Source organism: Oncorhynchus masou, chromosome 18 (assembly GCF_036934945.1).
Source record: "Oncorhynchus masou masou isolate Uvic2021 chromosome 18, UVic_Omas_1.1, whole genome shotgun sequence".
Taxonomy (NCBI): Eukaryota; Metazoa; Chordata; class Actinopteri; order Salmoniformes; family Salmonidae; genus Oncorhynchus; species Oncorhynchus masou.
This window is the reverse complement of record NC_088229.1, coordinates 30,578,014-30,595,593: the sequence shown is the minus strand read 5'-3', so window position 1 is coordinate 30,595,593 and position 17,580 is coordinate 30,578,014. Positions and strand designations below refer to the sequence as shown.

At 39.4% G+C, this 17,580-nt stretch overlaps 1 protein-coding gene across 1 annotated transcript; it reads left to right on the top strand.

Moving 5' to 3' along the window:
• Positions 1-1,583: 1,583 nt before the first annotated feature.
• LOC135559341 (tyrosine-protein phosphatase non-receptor type 18-like) lies at positions 1,584-14,081 on the top strand. The gene is made up of 16 exons (XM_064993513.1): positions 1,584-1,592; positions 3,101-3,209; positions 3,318-3,394; positions 3,926-4,021; positions 4,196-4,234; positions 4,372-4,440; positions 5,686-5,955; positions 6,641-6,697; positions 7,455-7,597; positions 7,966-8,032; positions 8,193-8,270; positions 8,392-8,481; positions 9,479-9,564; positions 11,102-11,430; positions 11,641-11,730; positions 11,941-14,081. Exons 1-16 carry the CDS (start codon positions 1,584-1,586, stop codon positions 12,012-12,014), a joined length of 1,683 nt encoding a protein of 560 aa, XP_064849585.1. The 3' UTR covers positions 12,015-14,081.
• The last annotated feature ends 3,499 nt before the right edge of the window (positions 14,082-17,580 follow it).

The window sequence follows — 17,580 nt, the reverse complement described above, 5'->3', positions numbered from 1 at the left end:
AGAATTGTGATACAGTGAATTACAAATGAAATAATCTGTCTGTAAACAATTGTTGGAAAAATGACTTGTGTCATGCGCAAAGTAGATGTCCTAACCGACTTGCCAAAACTATAGTTTGTTAACAAGACATTTGTGGAGTGGTTGACTCCAACCTAAGTGTATGTAAACTTCAGACTTCAATTGTAGCTACTGTAGGTTTTTGTTACATCTGAACCTCTGTTTCAAGATAGGTAGGCTAGTCATTTTGTTCCTCATTTAGGTTGCAAAGTGAGTTATCTATTAACACTGAGTCCACTAACATTTCCTTGTTACAGCACTGCCCTTTCAGACCTACTGGTCCATTGTGAATGATGTCAGTGTCTTTTTTTAATTTCCAGAGCCAGATTTTTATCAATAAACATGGTTATATTTGTATGTTGAATCAATGACAACAATGACCAAAATAGTAATACAGGTGAAGTCTTTTCTAAGTAGCCGAATTCAAGCGACAGAATGCACAAAGTGAGAAATGGTGGTCACGTAATAATGTAATGATGTCTATTGTAGGCTGTGAAGAGACCTGTGTTATCATATAACTGCCCAGCCTTTCTTTACTGGTTCCACATTACAGTAGCTTAACACAGACATCTGTGGTGAAAAGCAGACACCACAGGTTTGTATGTGTTTATTCTGATATTTCACCACACCCACGAAAACGTTTGAAAAATATGTGTAAGCAACCAATATTTTTTGTTGTTGTTGACAAAGACAAGTCTATTTCCACTCAGGGGCCTTTCATTTCTCAGATACATGTAAAAAAAAAAATAGCAAGTCATATTGATACTGTTGCGTGTCGTTGATTGTCAGCTACATTAGCTCCTGCGTAAATTGGATTGTGAGTTCTTGCACTAAGCTAAGGGCTTCTTATATGTTTCATGTGTAACATCTTAGATATCACTGTATGCAGTTGTGTAAAATACTTAAGTAAAAATACTTTAAAGTACTACATTTTTGATGTACAGTGAGGAGAACAAGTATTTGATACACTGCAGATTTTTCAGGTTTTCTTACTTACAAAGCATGTACAGGTCTGTAATATTTATCATAGGTACACTTCAACTGTGAGAGACGGAATCTAAAACAAAAATCCAGAAAATCACATTGTATGATTTTTAAGTAATTCATTTGCATTTTATTGCATGACATATGTATTTGATCACCTACCAACCAGTAAGAATTCCAGCTCTCACAGAGCTGTTAGTTTTTCTTTAAGAAACCCTCCTGTTCTCCATTCATTACCTGTATTAACTGCACCTGTTTGAACTCGTTACCTGTATAAAAGACACCTGTCCACACACTCAATCAAACAGACGCCAACCTCTCCACAATGGCCAAGACCAGACAGCTGTGTAAGGACATCAGGGATAAAATTGTAGACCTGCACAAGGCTGGGATGGGCTACAGGACAATAGGCAAGCAGCTTGGTGAGAAGGCAACAACTGTTGGCTCAGTTATTAGAAAATGGAAGATGTTCAAGATGAAGGGCCAATCACCATCGGTCTGGGACTCCATGCAAGATCTCACCTTGTGGGGCATCAATGATCATGAGGAAGGTGAGGGATCAGCCCAGAACTACACGGCAGGACCTGGTCAATGACCTTAAGAGAGCTGGGACCACAGTCTCAAAGAAAACCATTAGTAACACACTACGCCGTCATGGATTAAAATCCTGCAGCGCATGCAAGGTCCCCCTGCTCAAGCCAGCGCATGTCCAGGCCCGTCTGAAGTTTGCCAATGACCATCTGGATGATCCAGAGGAGGAATGGGAGAAGGTCATGTGGTCTGATGAGACAAAAATAGAGCTTTTTGGTCTAAACTCCACTCGCCATGTTTGGAGGAAGAAGAAGGATGAGTACAACCCAAAGAACACCATCCCAACGGTGAAGCATGGAGGTGGAAACAGCATTCTTTTCTGCAAAGGGGACAGGACGACTGCACCGTATTGAGGGGAGAATGGATGTATCGCAAGATCTTGGCCAACAACCTCCTTCCCTCAGTAAGAGCATTGAAGATGGGTCGTGCCTGGGTCTTCCAGCATGACAATGACCCGAAACACACAGCCAGGGCAACTAAGGAGTGGCTCCGTAAGAAGCATCTCAAGGTCCTGGAGTGGCCTAGCCAGTCTCCAGACCCGAACCCAATAGAAAGTCTTTGGAGGGAGCTGAAAGTCCGTATTGCCCAGCGACAGCCCCAAAACCTGAAGGAATTTGGAGAAGGTCTGTATGGAGGAGTGGGCCAAAATCCCTGCTGCAGTGTGTGCAAACCTGGTCAAGAACTACAGGAAACATATGATCTCTGTAATAGCAAACAAAGGTTTCTGTACCAAATATTACATTCTGCTTTTCTGATGTATCAATTACTTATATCATGCAATAAAATGCAAATTAATGACTTAAAAATCATACAATGTGATTTTCTGGATTTTTGTTTTAGATTCCGTCCTCTCACAGTTGAAGTGTACCTATGATAAAAATTACAGACATCTACATGCTTTGTAAGTCGGAAAACCTGCAAAACCGGCAGTGTATCGAATACTTGTTCTCCCCACTGTATCTGTACTTTACTTTACTCTTTATAATTTTGACTACTTTTACATGTATTACTGAAAGTAATCACAAAATTATTTTACTTACTACATTCCTAAAGAAAATAATGTACTTTTTACTCCATACATTTTTCCTGACACCCAAAAGTACTCACTATATTTAGAATGCTTAGTAGGACAGGAAAATGTTCCAATTCACACACTCATCGAGAGAACATTCCTGGTCATCCCTGCCGCCTCTTTGTAAATAAGTGTTGAAGTGTGCCGCTAGCTGTCCTTAAATAAAACTAAAAACATTTGTGCCGTCTGGTTTGCTTAATATAAGGAATATGAAATTATTTGAACTTTTACTTTTGATATTTAAGGATATTTTTGCAATTACATTTACTTTTGATACTAAGTATAGTTAAAACCAAATACTTTTAGACTTTTACGCAAGTATTTTACTGGGTGACTTTTACAATGGACATTTCTCCCAAACTCAGCTTTCATGTGCTTGTCTTTATTTGTTTGTAGAATATTCGTGCTCAGACTTCTGTCATCAAGAAAGATTTTGGCCTTACGACGATAGCGGGGGAACTAATGGAGAATGTAAAGAAGAACCGTTACAGAGACATTTTACCATGTAAGCACCACAATAGAGGCTTAAAAACAGTTTTTTACTCTAATTGAAAATGAGATTCTTGCTTAATATTAAACTTATCTGAACAAAAACTCATGTATTTATATGTAGATGACCAGACCCGTGTGCCACTGACTCTACTGACAAATGAGAATGATTTTGACTATATCAACGCCAGCTTCATTAAGGTACAGTATTGCTCGCATTTAGTAACCTTTCTATTTTGTATCATCATTCCGCTCAATCTGAAAGAGTCACTGAACACATCGATTGGCACCTGTGTTTTTCTGTTGCTTATTAGAATTTTTTTATTTCAGTCTTAGAGGTGTGTTTCTTGACAGATTCCGCATTTGGTTAATGATGTTTGTCCCCATGCGACACTGTAGACAGGGAAGCCTATTTTTTCATCAAAATCCCCAGAATGATTCAAGATTAATCAGTAATTAATTTGTTCACCCATATGTTTGTGGGCAAATGGACATCGTCAAATCAAAACCCAACCTTAAGTCACCTGTTGTGACACACAGATGTTCCAAACTCCATTTTAGACCAGACTGACTTTATGACCAAAATTATCCTATTTACACTTTGTAGTACATTTTGACACTAGAATAACTGTTTCTGACTCGTATCGATGTCACATAGGCCATTTTCAAAGGGATTTGTTGTAAAAAGCAGTTGCTCTTTAAACTGATTGCTTTATTTAATCTCTCCTCTAGGGTGCAACAAAGACCAAAAAATACATAGCGACCCAAGGGCCTCTGAGACACACTTTGGTGGACTTCTGGCGAATGATTTGGCAGTATGATGTAAAGGTATGGAAGATCATTTTCAGCTTTATATACATGTAGTGCAGCTTGTACAGTAGCTCTGTTTCCATATAATTTACTCTATTACTAAATATATAGGAAAAAAATGACACTAAAAGATGAATAATGGGAGAATTGTCTCCATATCTTATGGTTGCCATATTTTCTCTCCCTGTTTAGGTCATAATCATGGCTTGCAGAGAAATTGAAATGGGAAAAGTAAATGCCCTTTTTGTCACCTCTTGTTGAAAACGGCACAGTGGGAGTGTAAACGTATTAGTGTACTGTAAGATTTATGAACTGTATGATTTTGATGCTTGTGTCCACTTAACATTTTATTCAATGTCTTTTTGTAGAAAAAGAGTGAGTGCTACTGGACTACTTTCAAAGAAACAACCCATTTTGGTCCCTTTATTGTGTCAAATGTAAGTGTTTGTCGGTATATCTTCATTATATTATATGTAAATCACTATTGTAGCTGGAAACGGCAGATTTTTTATGGAATATCTACATAGGTGTACAGAGGCCCATTATCAGCAACCATCACTCCTGTGTAGAAACAAATAACTTTCTTCTGAAACTCATCAGTCTATTCTTGTTCTCAAAAATGAAAGCTATTCTATTAGAGTGTCTAGTTTGAGAAACAGATGCCTCATAAGTCCTCAACTGGCAGCTTCATTTAATAGTACCGGCAAAACACCAGTCTCACCGTCAACAGTGAAGAGGTGACTCTGGGATGCTGGCCTCAGTTGTGCACCGGGGCCTCCCACTCCTCTTTCTATTCTGGTTAGAGCCAGTTTGCTATGTTCTGTGAAGGAAATAGTACACAACGTTGTAAGAGATCTTCAGTTTCATGGCAATTTGTCGCATGGAATAGCCTTCATTTCTCAGAACAAGAATAGACTGACAAGTTTCAGAAGAAAGTTATTTGTTTCTGGCCATTTTGAGCCTGTAAATGAACCCACAAATGGTGACACTCCAGGTACTCAACGTGTCTAAAGAAGGCCAGTTTTATTGCTTCTATAATAAGCACATGTCAAGTGTCAGTTGTGCAGAGATGAGGACGGAGTCAGGCGCAGGACACAGAACTGAGTAAAATAACGTACTTTACTCAGAAAAAATAAACAGCCAATAAATCCACGCAGGGATAACAAACCCTAACACAAAAGACGAACACAAAACAAGGAGCAATCACGCACAAAACATAATGAGAACCAGAGGGTTAATAGGGAAATAATAATAACGTAATGGGAACCAGACATAACAAATAACAAATCAAGACATAACAAATGGAAATAGAAACGTGGATCGGGGGCAGCTAGAAAGCCGTTGACGATGACCGCCGAACAAGAAGAGGCACCAACTTCGGCAGAAGTCGTGACAGCACAACAGTTTTCAGCTGTGCTAACATAATTGCAAAAAGGTTTTCTAATTATCAATTCACCTTTTAAAATGATAAAGGTGGATTAGCTAACACAGCGTGTCATTGGAACACAGAAGTGATGGTTGCTGATAACGGGCCTCTGTACGCCCATGTAGATATTCCATAAAAATACTGCTGTTTCCAAATACAATAGTCATTTGTGACATTAACAATGTCTACACTATATTTCTGATCAATTTGATGTTATTTTAATGGACAAAAAATGTACTTTTCTTTCAAAAACAAGGACATTTCGGCCTCCCGGGTGGCGCAGGGGTTAAGGGCGCTGTACTGCAGCGCCAGCTGTGCCACCAGAGACTCTGGGTTCGTTTGGCCGGTGGGGAAATCCTTGTCTCATCGAGCACCAGCAACTCCTGTGGTTGGCCGGTTTGCAGTGCGCGCTAAACAAGGTTGCCAGGTGCACGGTGTTTCCTCTGACACATTGGTGCGGCTGGCTTCCGGGTTGGATGGCGCTGTGTTAAGAAGCAGTGCGGCGTGGTTGGGTTGTGTATCGGAGGACGCATGACTTTCAACCTTTGTCTCTCCCAAGCCTGTACGGGAGTTGTAGCGATGAGACAAGATAGTAGCTACTAAAACAATTGGATACCATGAAAAGGAAAAGGGGTAAAAAAACCAATGACATTTGATTTTTTAAACAATGACATTTCTAAGTGACCCCAAACCTTTTAACGGTAGTGTATGTGCACAGTTGTATTACTATTGATGAAATATGGTGTCGCTAGACAGACGGGTTGCCTCCCACACCAATGTTCCAGTGTGCACATAGTGCTGTTGCCCTATAGTCTTCTGAAACTATTCATGAAGAGTTCCATTTTTATCTAACAGCCTGCAGAGATGATTTGTCATTTCCTGTGACTTTAGGGGTGGCAGGGTAGCCTAGTGTTTAGAGCATTGGACTAGTAACTGGAAGGTTGCAAGTTCAAATCCCCGAACTGACAAGGTAAAAATCTGTCATTCTGCCCCTGAACAGGCAGTTAACCCACTGTTCCTAGGCCGTCATTGAAAATAAGAATTTGTTCTTAACTTACTTGCCTGTTTAATAAAGGTAATAAAAAAGTGTACGCTGTTTTGTTATTTCATGGCACTGCACATTGACCCATATGTTGTTGTCTGCATGGAACACAGAGATCTGTTTCAGGAAACACTAGAAAATGTTTAGTGAAATGTCTTTTCAGTTTCAGGAATCCAGCCCAAATGAGGAAGTAGTTATCCGTGCTCTGACAGTGAGATATCATGAGGTAAGTGTCCAACTATGAAAAAGGGGAAATATTGTTTTATTTCTGTGCAGCACTAGTTACACAATTCTTCAAAATGGTTGAATTTAATCAGTATTTTCCAACAACCGTTATTCACTTTGGATAATCTCACATTGTTTGTAAATTTCCAGGAAGTTGAATGAGGGAGTCCGTGAAGTAATCTGCCCGACCACGCAAATTAGCAGTATTTGCTCAAAGAGTGAAACAGAGAAAATACTTCAAAGTTGTTTTATTGTTACTATGTTTTATTGTTACTATGAGGTTATTTTTTATTAATATTGACCCTGACCCCTGATATGACCTTTGACCCTAGACGGCAGTTACTGCCTTCTTGCTTGGTACACCCACTGGAATATATATATATATATATATTTTTTTTTTACACAAACTTGTGTTAATATATTTATTTGTACGTGGCTGTCAGTGGCATATAGTTTGTATCAGTAAAGAATAATAAATAATACCATGGTAAACAGTGGACACCAGTCCAAAGCTCAGTGAAACCAAGGTAAAAGGCAGTAACTGAATTGAGTGATGGCAGTTACTACCTTTTTCCAGTTACTGTAACCATAACCCCCCATTTTCTCCATAACACAACACAATGTAGGCAGGATATTTGTCCACATGATAAAGCATATATTTAATGTATAAAAAATGTCAATAACTAATTTTTGACAAAATGTGCAGTTACTGTTCTTTTGCTTGGTAGGGTAGTAATGCAAACCATGTTTTGTGCTAGGAAACACGGAAAATCTCTCAATTCCAATACACAGCTTGGCCTGATCATGACGTTCCATACACCGTTTATGGTATTTTAGGAATGATGGATATGGCTCGCAAAGACCAAGGAAACAACACTAGCCCTGTTCTCATCCACTGCAGGTTTGTTTGTCTCCTACTCTACAGTACATTTGATACAGCACAGCCCAAAATGCCAAGCTGTCATTACTGTCTGCCTGGTGGGCTTTTTGTGCTCTGAGATGTAATGATCATGCTCAGACAGATTATGATCCATATGCCCATTAAAATCCATCCATGCATATAATTTAATGTTGTTTATCACGAGGCCACATGTACTCCTTGAGCTCAATGCATTTTAATGACGCAATTTAAATGAAGTGAGAAATGTTAAATATTCAGGACCTGATGTTGACTCATATGACTTATGTCCATGTTGTGGCCTTCTGTGGTTATGTTCTAGTGTTATCAGAGTGATAAATGAAGCAGGTATTTTTCTCTTGTATTTCCAGTGCTGGTTGTGGAAGAACAGGGGTGATTTGTGCCTTGGATTATGTTCACGATCTTCTTGTCACAAAGGTATTACTACTTATGTTCAGGACAGTACATTGATGGCATCCTTTAGGGAATTGGTTTAACAAAACATTTGTATGCTGCACCGATGAATAATAAAGCAAGAACAATACAAACTGTAAAAACGATAAGTGAGTGTTTTGGTAAATCCATATTTCCACACCAGCAAATTAAAGAAGATTTCAGTATCATGAAGATTGTAGTGGAACTAAGGAGTCAGAGGCCATCAGCAGTTCAGACAAAGGTATTTTATTATCAGACAGAATTTAATATCAGATCAAAATTGTGTTTATTTACATCTGTGTTATAGTACATACTGAAATACTCTACTGTGGAAATAATATTTTTCCCATCTTTCCACTCAGGAACAGTATCGGTTTGTGTTTTCTGCCGTGGCTTACATGTTTGAGAAGGCTTTACGGTCAGCTGAGAACAACTCCCAGAATCTCACCAAGGTAAGATAGAAACTGCTACTTTTGTTCAACCATAGTATAATGTTTTTGTAATTGCTATTTCCAACCCCCAGGTGTTAGCCTTTCTACAACATAGTATTCAGCACAAGCCATACTGGTATTCATGGTCAAGCAAGCTTTACTAAAGCAATGACATGAGAGGGCATGCAGTATTATTGTCAGGGTTGGATAGGTTAATCTAAATGTAATCCATTGCATTTACTAGTTACCTGTCCAAAATTATAATCAGTAATATAACTTTTGGATTACCCAAACTCAGTAATGTAATCTGATTGCTTTCAGTTACATTTGGATTACTTTCCCCTTAAGAGGCATTAGAAGAAGACAAAAAGGATCCATCAAACCCATTTGGTGGGTTATTATAGTGGTCTCTGACTTGTGCTCAGTCTCGCTCAGGTGGAACAAATTTAAACTTGCTTCTTTTGTCAATGCTTTTATCAATTGTTTCCCCCCACAAACATCCTTTCTGAATTTAAAAGTAATCCAGTAAGTCATCATATAGTTTTTCAAAAGTATCTGTAATCTGAAGACAATATTTTTGCCAGTTACGTAACCGACTACAGTTACCGTTTTTTTTGTAATTAGATTACATGTAATCAGTTACTCCCAAACCCTGATTATGGTAATTATTGGCATGTCTGTGATGCAGTCAGAAAGCTGCATGAGATCAAAGCTGATACAGTTTGAAAATAACTTCAGCTGCCATTCTGTGAGTTTGTCTGTGACAAAAACCCATTGTGTCATCCATTTCATCAGATCATACTGTATTACACTTCTCTCTGAGATTTAAATGTGATGCGTTGAGTTAGGAAAAAAAGAGAAATGTTAAGCAGGAAACATCCAGCCTGCATGCTTCCTCTATATGTAGTGCTGGCGCATTAACATAATTTTTTCACCCATTTTCAGACAGAGCAGCGCCTGAACTTGAGAGACAAAGTCCTATAACTCTCTGATGTACTGTTGATTTTGTTCTGAATAGAGTAACCAACCTTTATATGATGGTGTTGCATCTGTGAAGACATCTCCACCAACAACATCAGCCAGCGCTCAGACACTTGCAGAAAGGTAAGAGTTCATGGACACATGAACTTTGAAACAAATTATTTTCTCTTCAGTGGAGGAAGGGGAGGACCATCCTACTCATTGAATTTTTTTTTAAATAGTGAAACATAAAAATGTTATAATTTTTAGATCAAACTATACTAAATATATCACCAAATATATGTTACCAAATAACTGATTAAAACACATTGTTTTGCAATGAAGGTCTACAGTAGCCTCAACAGCAATCTCACAATGTGTAGCTGGAGGACAGCTATTTTCCGTCCTCCTCTGGGTACATAGACTTTAATACAAAACCTACAGTAGGAGGCTCATGCTTCTCAACCCTTTTCGCAGACTTACACAGTAATTATGACAACTTCCGGAGGACGTTGTTTTTTCTTCTTCTTAGTTTACCTTTCACTTACTTAGCTAATGCAGCTAATTTAGCCTACTCAACAACCTGAGAGAGAGGAATGACAGAGAGGAATGCTATTTATGTTAGGTAGCTGACTAAAGCTATCCAACACTGCAGCTCTTCCAAGTAAAGGTTTATAAGCATTTATAAATGTATTGCCACCGGGGCCCGCCAGTATAACTGATAAACTGCTTGCTGTACACTATACTGTGTGATTGTATTACACAGAATTACAACAACAGTTGTGACTTTAATAAGCAGCCTGAGTTAATGATACCACAGAAAGGTGCTCAGACACAATGGGGGAAGTTGACTCCGGTTGATAGAGATGGAGAGTTTTGAGACAAGGGAAGAAAGAATGCTTCCTGTTTTGTTCAAGTGAGTTAACAGTCTTCTACTTTAGTTTGCAGTACAACAGTTTTCTGTTTGCGTGCTTTACATGATGGGTGTGTAGGGTATGACGTTGAAGTGTACGTAGGCTTATCAACACCAAGTTATGTAGTACTATTTCATAGTAGTTGATTGTTACAATATATACACACCTTCTTTGCCTTGACAGTTAAGCAATTAGTTGGCTACATTGAAATATGTACTGTATATTGAAATACAGTATTGTGGTACACATTGATGATCTTGAATAAAACATTACTTTAATCCAGTTAGCTTTAGATGTACATTTAACAGAACTTTAGGACACAACGTCCTTATGATTAATGAAGCAGAAGGATTTCACCATGCTTGTACTACTAAACATTCATCATGTTGCAGAGGAAGTGACAAACTGGGCTGTTAAACTTCACTTTCACGCCCTCTCTCCTCCCTCCCATATGTTAAACTGCTACTGAAAATCCCTCAGCTCGCATCACAGGCTTAGAGAAAAAGTATCTATTTCTCTGTAAACAATAATATAGTTAGTAGGAAATCATCATGGTAAAGCTGCAATTCCTTATCAATCTTCATTTCTACTATCCTACCTGTAAAGACCCGCTGTAGATGCTCCAAAAGAAAACGGACTTGGTAATGAAAATCCAGTCTCTTATATAATAGGCATGACCATCTGGTGTGTAGGGTAGAAACAACAAGGCTATATTTGTACCTTTTCGCTGTTTGTGTGAATTGATATTGATATCTACTCCTCTTTAGATATTCTAATGTGCAGTACAGAGTGCCTCGGCCTCGTCAGCAAAAGATGAATGACGTATATGCCGCGGTCAACAAGTCCAAACAGCTCCCGCCACCAGCCCCTTCCACCGCCCCTCTGGCCGCTCTCCATCACTATGACAACGAAGAGCTGGGCGTTCCAAAATGCCATGTAGGTGCTCTTTACAGCATGGTCAAGCCCAAGAGCAGGTCTCTTCCAGCCAAACCGCCACCAGCTGTCTCACCCATATATGACACAGCCGGACTAGCCATTCACAGGCTAGCTGAGGCCTCGGCAGGGGAGGACCAGAGTGGCTATGAGCTGGTCGCAGGTGAGAGAATTTCAGGGCAGTGTTTGGAGACCAATGTGAGGCCAGCTATGGTTTTGTTTGTGTCATCAGTGCCCTGCACAAAATATTGCAATCTAGATCGAGTGACCAATACTGTCAGGTTTCTTGAATGTAACAATTCCTTGACGGCCATGTTGAACTGTTTATGTGGAAAATGTCTTACTGGTTCTTCTCGTTTGCTTTTTTTTCTAGCTGATCGTTATTCCTCGACCGAAGATGACTATGAATATGTCTCAAATCCTATCAAACGCATGACCAACAGCTGCACTCCTGATAGCATGGGTGAATATCTGCTTGTCTTTCTAATAATGTTGTCCAATGTCATATACTGTATCTAAAGCCATTATAGCTACCCAATGTAATATCCATTTCCTCAGAATCTCATGAGTAAAATGATTGCGACTGGATGTCAAAACAAGGCTATGTCATCTGTTAGATGCACTTGCAGGTGTCTTCAAGTAATTCCAACCACACTTCTCAACTTTCCCTCAGAGTTCAACTGTCGCATTAAAAAACCCAAAGGGCCTCGGGATCCCCCGGCAGAGTGGAGTCGTGTGGAGAGATGACATAGCAGCCATATACCAGGCCTGGACACATCTTTACTCATTCATGTTTGACAAGCAATGGGAATGGGCTTTATTTATTTTGACTTGCTGTGAACATCTACTGTATGTGATCACAGAATTACATCTATTTATCTATCTTTTGTAACCCATTTGAGTCTGTATATTTTTCAGATCTTGTGATTTATATTACTGATGAAAGAAAAAACAATGTTAAACCACTTTCAATTCTGAGACAGGTATTGGTTTTGAATACCAGTTACCGATTGAAGTGCAGTGGTGCTATAGTGTGATTGTAGTAACCAACAGGTGGCACTATTAGTAACAGGAGATAATTCGGTTTTTTTCATTATTGACGTTTCAGGTATTGTAAAATGTGTTTTCACAGGTAAACTCATGCTTTATTGTCTACTAATTGCCGGTAACAAGGACTTTTTATTTTACCTTTATTTAACTAGGCAGGTCAGTTAAGAACAAATTCTTATTCGCAATGACGGCCTAGGAACAGTGGGTTAACTGCCCTTGTCAGCTCGGGGATTTGAACTTGCAACCTTCCGGTGACTAGTCCAACACTCTAACCACTAGGCTACCCTGCCGCCCCAATAAAGACAGTAAAGACAAAAATGTCTTCAAGGTTCTTTGAAACAAGTCTTTGTATAGCCCTGTGGACCACACAATAATTGCAGTGTACATGTAGATATAATAAATGTTCTTGTGATCACAGTAACAACTGTGTACTGTACTGGAAAAGAGTTTGTTGAACATTCTGTGCAGCTTTGAAGATTGACCTCTTCAAAGCTATGATGTTTCAGTCACAGAAATCAATCGAAAGCCAGCTTCTTATACTCTGAAATGAACATTTGTGTATCTTCCAGATACCAAGCTAATACTCTGTCTGCAGGAGAAAACTGGGAGCAGTCTCTGGAGATCAAGTCTGCAATACACTTCAATATCTAACCAATTATAGCCACTGGTTTAAATGTGTGGTCCTATGTCATGTTCCTATAGAAACTTGCCCACAATAACATATTTTTTCTGCCCCACCATGGAGACCCAATGCTGGGAGGAGCATCAGAAAGAGTGAGAGTGTATTGGATTTAAGCAGAAAAAAAGAGACACTTGAGGGGATGTTGCTAATGACCACTCCATTTTCTAGTTGGCAGAGCCTGTGGCATGTCAGGGGTTTAAACTCGGCTGGATGGCTAATCCCATTCAGCAGATGCTAATGTGAAATGAGAATCTAATGACCTTCTGCCATGGCTTCTCAACCCAAGCCTCCAGCTATCTCGTAGCAACCCCTCACTCAGCTTCACACACACACACACACACACACACACACACACACACACACACACACATTAAAATGCACTAAAGCGGAATACATATTTAGACCTATTCTGATGTTTATTTGCTGGTGTGTCTGATGTATCGACAGCTGATATCAAATCTCCCCTTATGGGATCAATAGAATCTCATCCTAACAGAAACTCAGAAATAAATCAGAACAAGATGTGCCTCTACATCGTACAGTAACTGTCATACTGAGTGGGACGTATTTGCTTTGTGTGCAAATACATTAGAGAAAGAAAAGTAGTTATCTGGATGGCATTACGTTAAAATGCCACAAGTTTGATTATTTGTATCAGTTTATTATTCAGTATGGATGTGGCAGAAGCAATTCTATTTCGTCTAAGTGGGTCATTCTGTGGTTGATCTCTTAGGATTGTTAATGTTTCCAGTGAGTAAAATGCAGATTAGGTGTAAAACTGCTCTCCTAAAACACATTTTTCACGTTATTACCAAGCTAAATATAAATAGTCAACCATAGCCTGTGGCCATTGTGTAAACTACAGACACAGAGTGTGTAGAGTAGGGTCTTTTTTACGCGCGGAAAATTATTGATTGGTCCATATCTTGCATCTGATCTCATTACCCATCTGTTTTCTTGCTTCAATTGCTATTCAATACATTCAGAGAAATCAATTTTACAGTAAGACCTTTTCTATCTTTTAGGTCAAATATCAATGAAAATAAATCCATATCCATATGAATAAAGAAAAATAACATGAATCCAATTGCACACAGTGTTGTTCGGTACGAAAATTAGTGTGAGGCAGAGGGAGGGTGAAGGGTGAAGATTACAACATCAACTCTGGCCTTTGTGAATATGTGTGTTGGCATAGAATGAATAGGGGTTTTGGATGTATATTGCTCTGAGCTGCTGAGGGTTAGAGCCAGAAGGAAAGTAGAGGGATGAAGGGGCGAGAGGGAGTTGGGTTGGATCGGTGTCAAAGTGCTGTAAGACAGGAGGGAGAGAGGGGAAGAGGCTGGTTTCAATTAAATACCTGGCAGGACTGGACACTCAGTAGTTTGAAAAAAAAAAAAAAGAGGCAAGAGTTCAATAGCTGTAATGAAATCCACATAATGACATTATGACACTTCCAGACCCACAGAAAGTCCACTGGATTGCGTCATAGCTACAGAATGTATAGTGAGTGACAGTGCACCTTTAAAGGTCCAATGCAGCCGTTTTTATCTCAATATCAAATCATTTCTGAGTAACAATTAAGTACCTTACTGTGACTGATTTCAATTAAAATGATCCAAAATAAACAAAAAAGCTTCATAGCAAAGAGCAATTTCTCAAACAAAAATTTTGCCAGGACTGTCTGGGATTGGTCTGTTATTGGCAGAGAGGTGTGCAACTCATTTTCTTATTGGTCTATTAACTAGGCAGGCCAAAACGCAATCCCATCAATACAGGCTGACATTTCCGATGCTATTTTCGAACAGCTCTTACACTAAAAGGACATTACCATAATTTTCAAAACATTATTCCAACCACATAGTGTGAAAATATATATAAAATACAGGAAAATCACATTATTGACTGCACTGGGCCTTTAAGGATTGTCTCATACAGTGTCTGGGCAACATACAATGTTTTCCTGTCTTAGTGCCTTTGTCAGTTCCCCCATAGACTTCAAACTGTAATGTAAATGTCACCATCACTGGGTATATTTATTGATTAATACATTGATATGGGATTAAGCTACAGGCTAGAGGCGAGCGTCAAGTTAACTGAATTATCTCCAGTTCAGTTTGAGAATGCCTATTAGTTGGATTCTCTGGGGCAAAGAGCTGGGGTGTAGGAGGTTTGGGAGTGTACAATGATTACAGCAAAGGATGCTGGTAGTGCAGCAGGAACTGTGGTTCAAATGTATTATACTCCCCCTGAAACATATACATACTGTGTTCTTTCTCCCTCCCTTTCTCTCTCACTTTCTCTCTCGCTCGGGTTCTTTATCTCTCTATCTCACTCACTCACTCACTCACTCACTCACTCACTCACTCACTCACTCACTCACTCACTCACTCACTCACTCACTCATTCTCTCCAATCACAAAGTACGGCTCTTTCTGAAATCGCAGAAGTGTGTGTGTGTCTGTGTGTGTGTGGGGGGGGGGGGGGCACAGTGAGTGTGCTGCGTGGCAGTGGCTTTGCTGATGCAGCTCCAAGACTTGGGGTGTTGGCTCAAAGAGGGGAAAGGAAACCACAGGCATGCATGAATTGGAATTCAAGTGGAAAGGCCTGTGTATCAGTGAACAACAGCTGCTTACCAAATTGCCACTCAACCCATCACTGATACCAGCCATTACCTACTGTCCATCTACTGTGATGCCCTGAGCATAGGCCATCTTTATTGATCAGCGTACATAAGTATGGCCATACACTTCATACTACTATTATCTCCATATGAACAACAATATTGTTTTTCTCTCTAGCCTATTAGTATTACCACATACACTAGTATTCACAATATCACTGTATACTGTAAAATACTGCTGTGTTTACTGTAGATTATTTTTGGCATCTCATGTTTTGAGTTTTACTCAATATATTGCCACAAGCAATTTCATGTCAATCAAGTAGAAAAATGCATGGAGAACTTTCCCAGATATCTATGCAGCATTTAATGCAAACTGAAAAGTCATTTCCCCCCTGGAATATCCCACCGACTGGAATAATGTAAATACTGTTGTTGGGGCACAGCACAAAAAAGTGTTGCTTAGCAACTGTTTCAGCTCCATCTTGAAGTTTACTTAATTTTTTTGCAATAAGATAAAAACAACACAATGGAAATTGTACACTCTTGTAAACTGCAGTTATATAATGCACTATGAGAAGCAGCTATATAGAGCTTTTCTGTCTTTTTACTGTGTATCGCCATACTTGATAAGTGTTCTCTCATGTCACATTTTAAGAGTTTGAGATCAGTTGTTTTCCATTACGAACCCAAGCAATCACACACAGTTGAAAGAAAATTAACACATAAACCGCTGCATAAAAGGCCTAAAAATACATCTTTACAAAGAAACAAGACTACTGGCTTGATTTTAACGAGAACCTTCATGAGATACAGGCTCAAACAGTCAAATTTACCAGTTTTCCTTTCCACCTCGCTGTGGTTAAGGGAAGGAGGGGGCTCTTTGTGGTCTGGATCCTCTAAACTACACACATGATTTCACAAACAGCTGCAGTGGCTTATAGGGGCCAGATGTGAGGCTCATGGGACTAAAGCTGCAGTGCTGTGGAAGAAGCAGCCTGGGGACCGGCCTAACCGCCCAGCAGTCAATAGAAAGGGGCATTGTCATGCATGCTGCAACCCTTTTTATGGTGACTTGAGCAAATTAACAGGGAGGAGGCATCAATTTACACATACATTCCTCCTCCGTAATAGTAACATTTTCTGTTTGCCAAGTCTCTCTCTCTCTCTCTCTCTCTCTCTCTCTCTCTCTCTCTAGAGTTAGGTTTAGGGTTAGGGGTTAGGGAAAATAAGATTTTGAATGGGAACACAATTTTTGGTCCCCACATGGATAGTAAAACCAACCAGAGTGTGTGTGTGTGTCATGAACATTTAAAACTTTTACAACCTAAAGCCCCTGATGTGAGGGTGGTTATGCCTCACAACAATTAGAATTGCCTGCTTCTTTACACTAGGCTACTACTGTGTTACAAAGATACACATCAGGGGAGCGCTATTTTCAGTTTGATCCTTGGAATTGCAAATGGCCATTAACTTTTTTGGAGGGGTGAAAATAAGATTCAATGATAGGTGAACTCGCAACCAACTACAAGCATGGTTTTCTGTGAAATTAAGAAAGCTTCACATCTTGTGATTTTGGCTGAAGGCAAATAGTTTTGAAATTGTGATTACTGCAAAAACAGGACAACAATTATTGGGGACAAGAGGGTGTGTTGTGTTAAAATGGAAATATATACTGTAGGTAGGCTTCTGTACCAGCAGAATATTCTAGTACAGCTGAGCGTTTGGCAAAGACTGACTGGAGCAGAGCTGGGGATGACATGTTGAGTTGTTTTATTGATTAAATAACCCAAACATATATTCTCTCAGTGCAATAAAAATGTTGTTCTCTAACCCTGGAGACATTAGACAACTTGCTATGATTGAATAGAGCCCGATGTGTATCTGCCTACAAAAATAACTAATTTGTTTGATTGTTGCATTCCTGTAGCCACTGGGAGGCAGTGGTGTCTTCCAGGGGG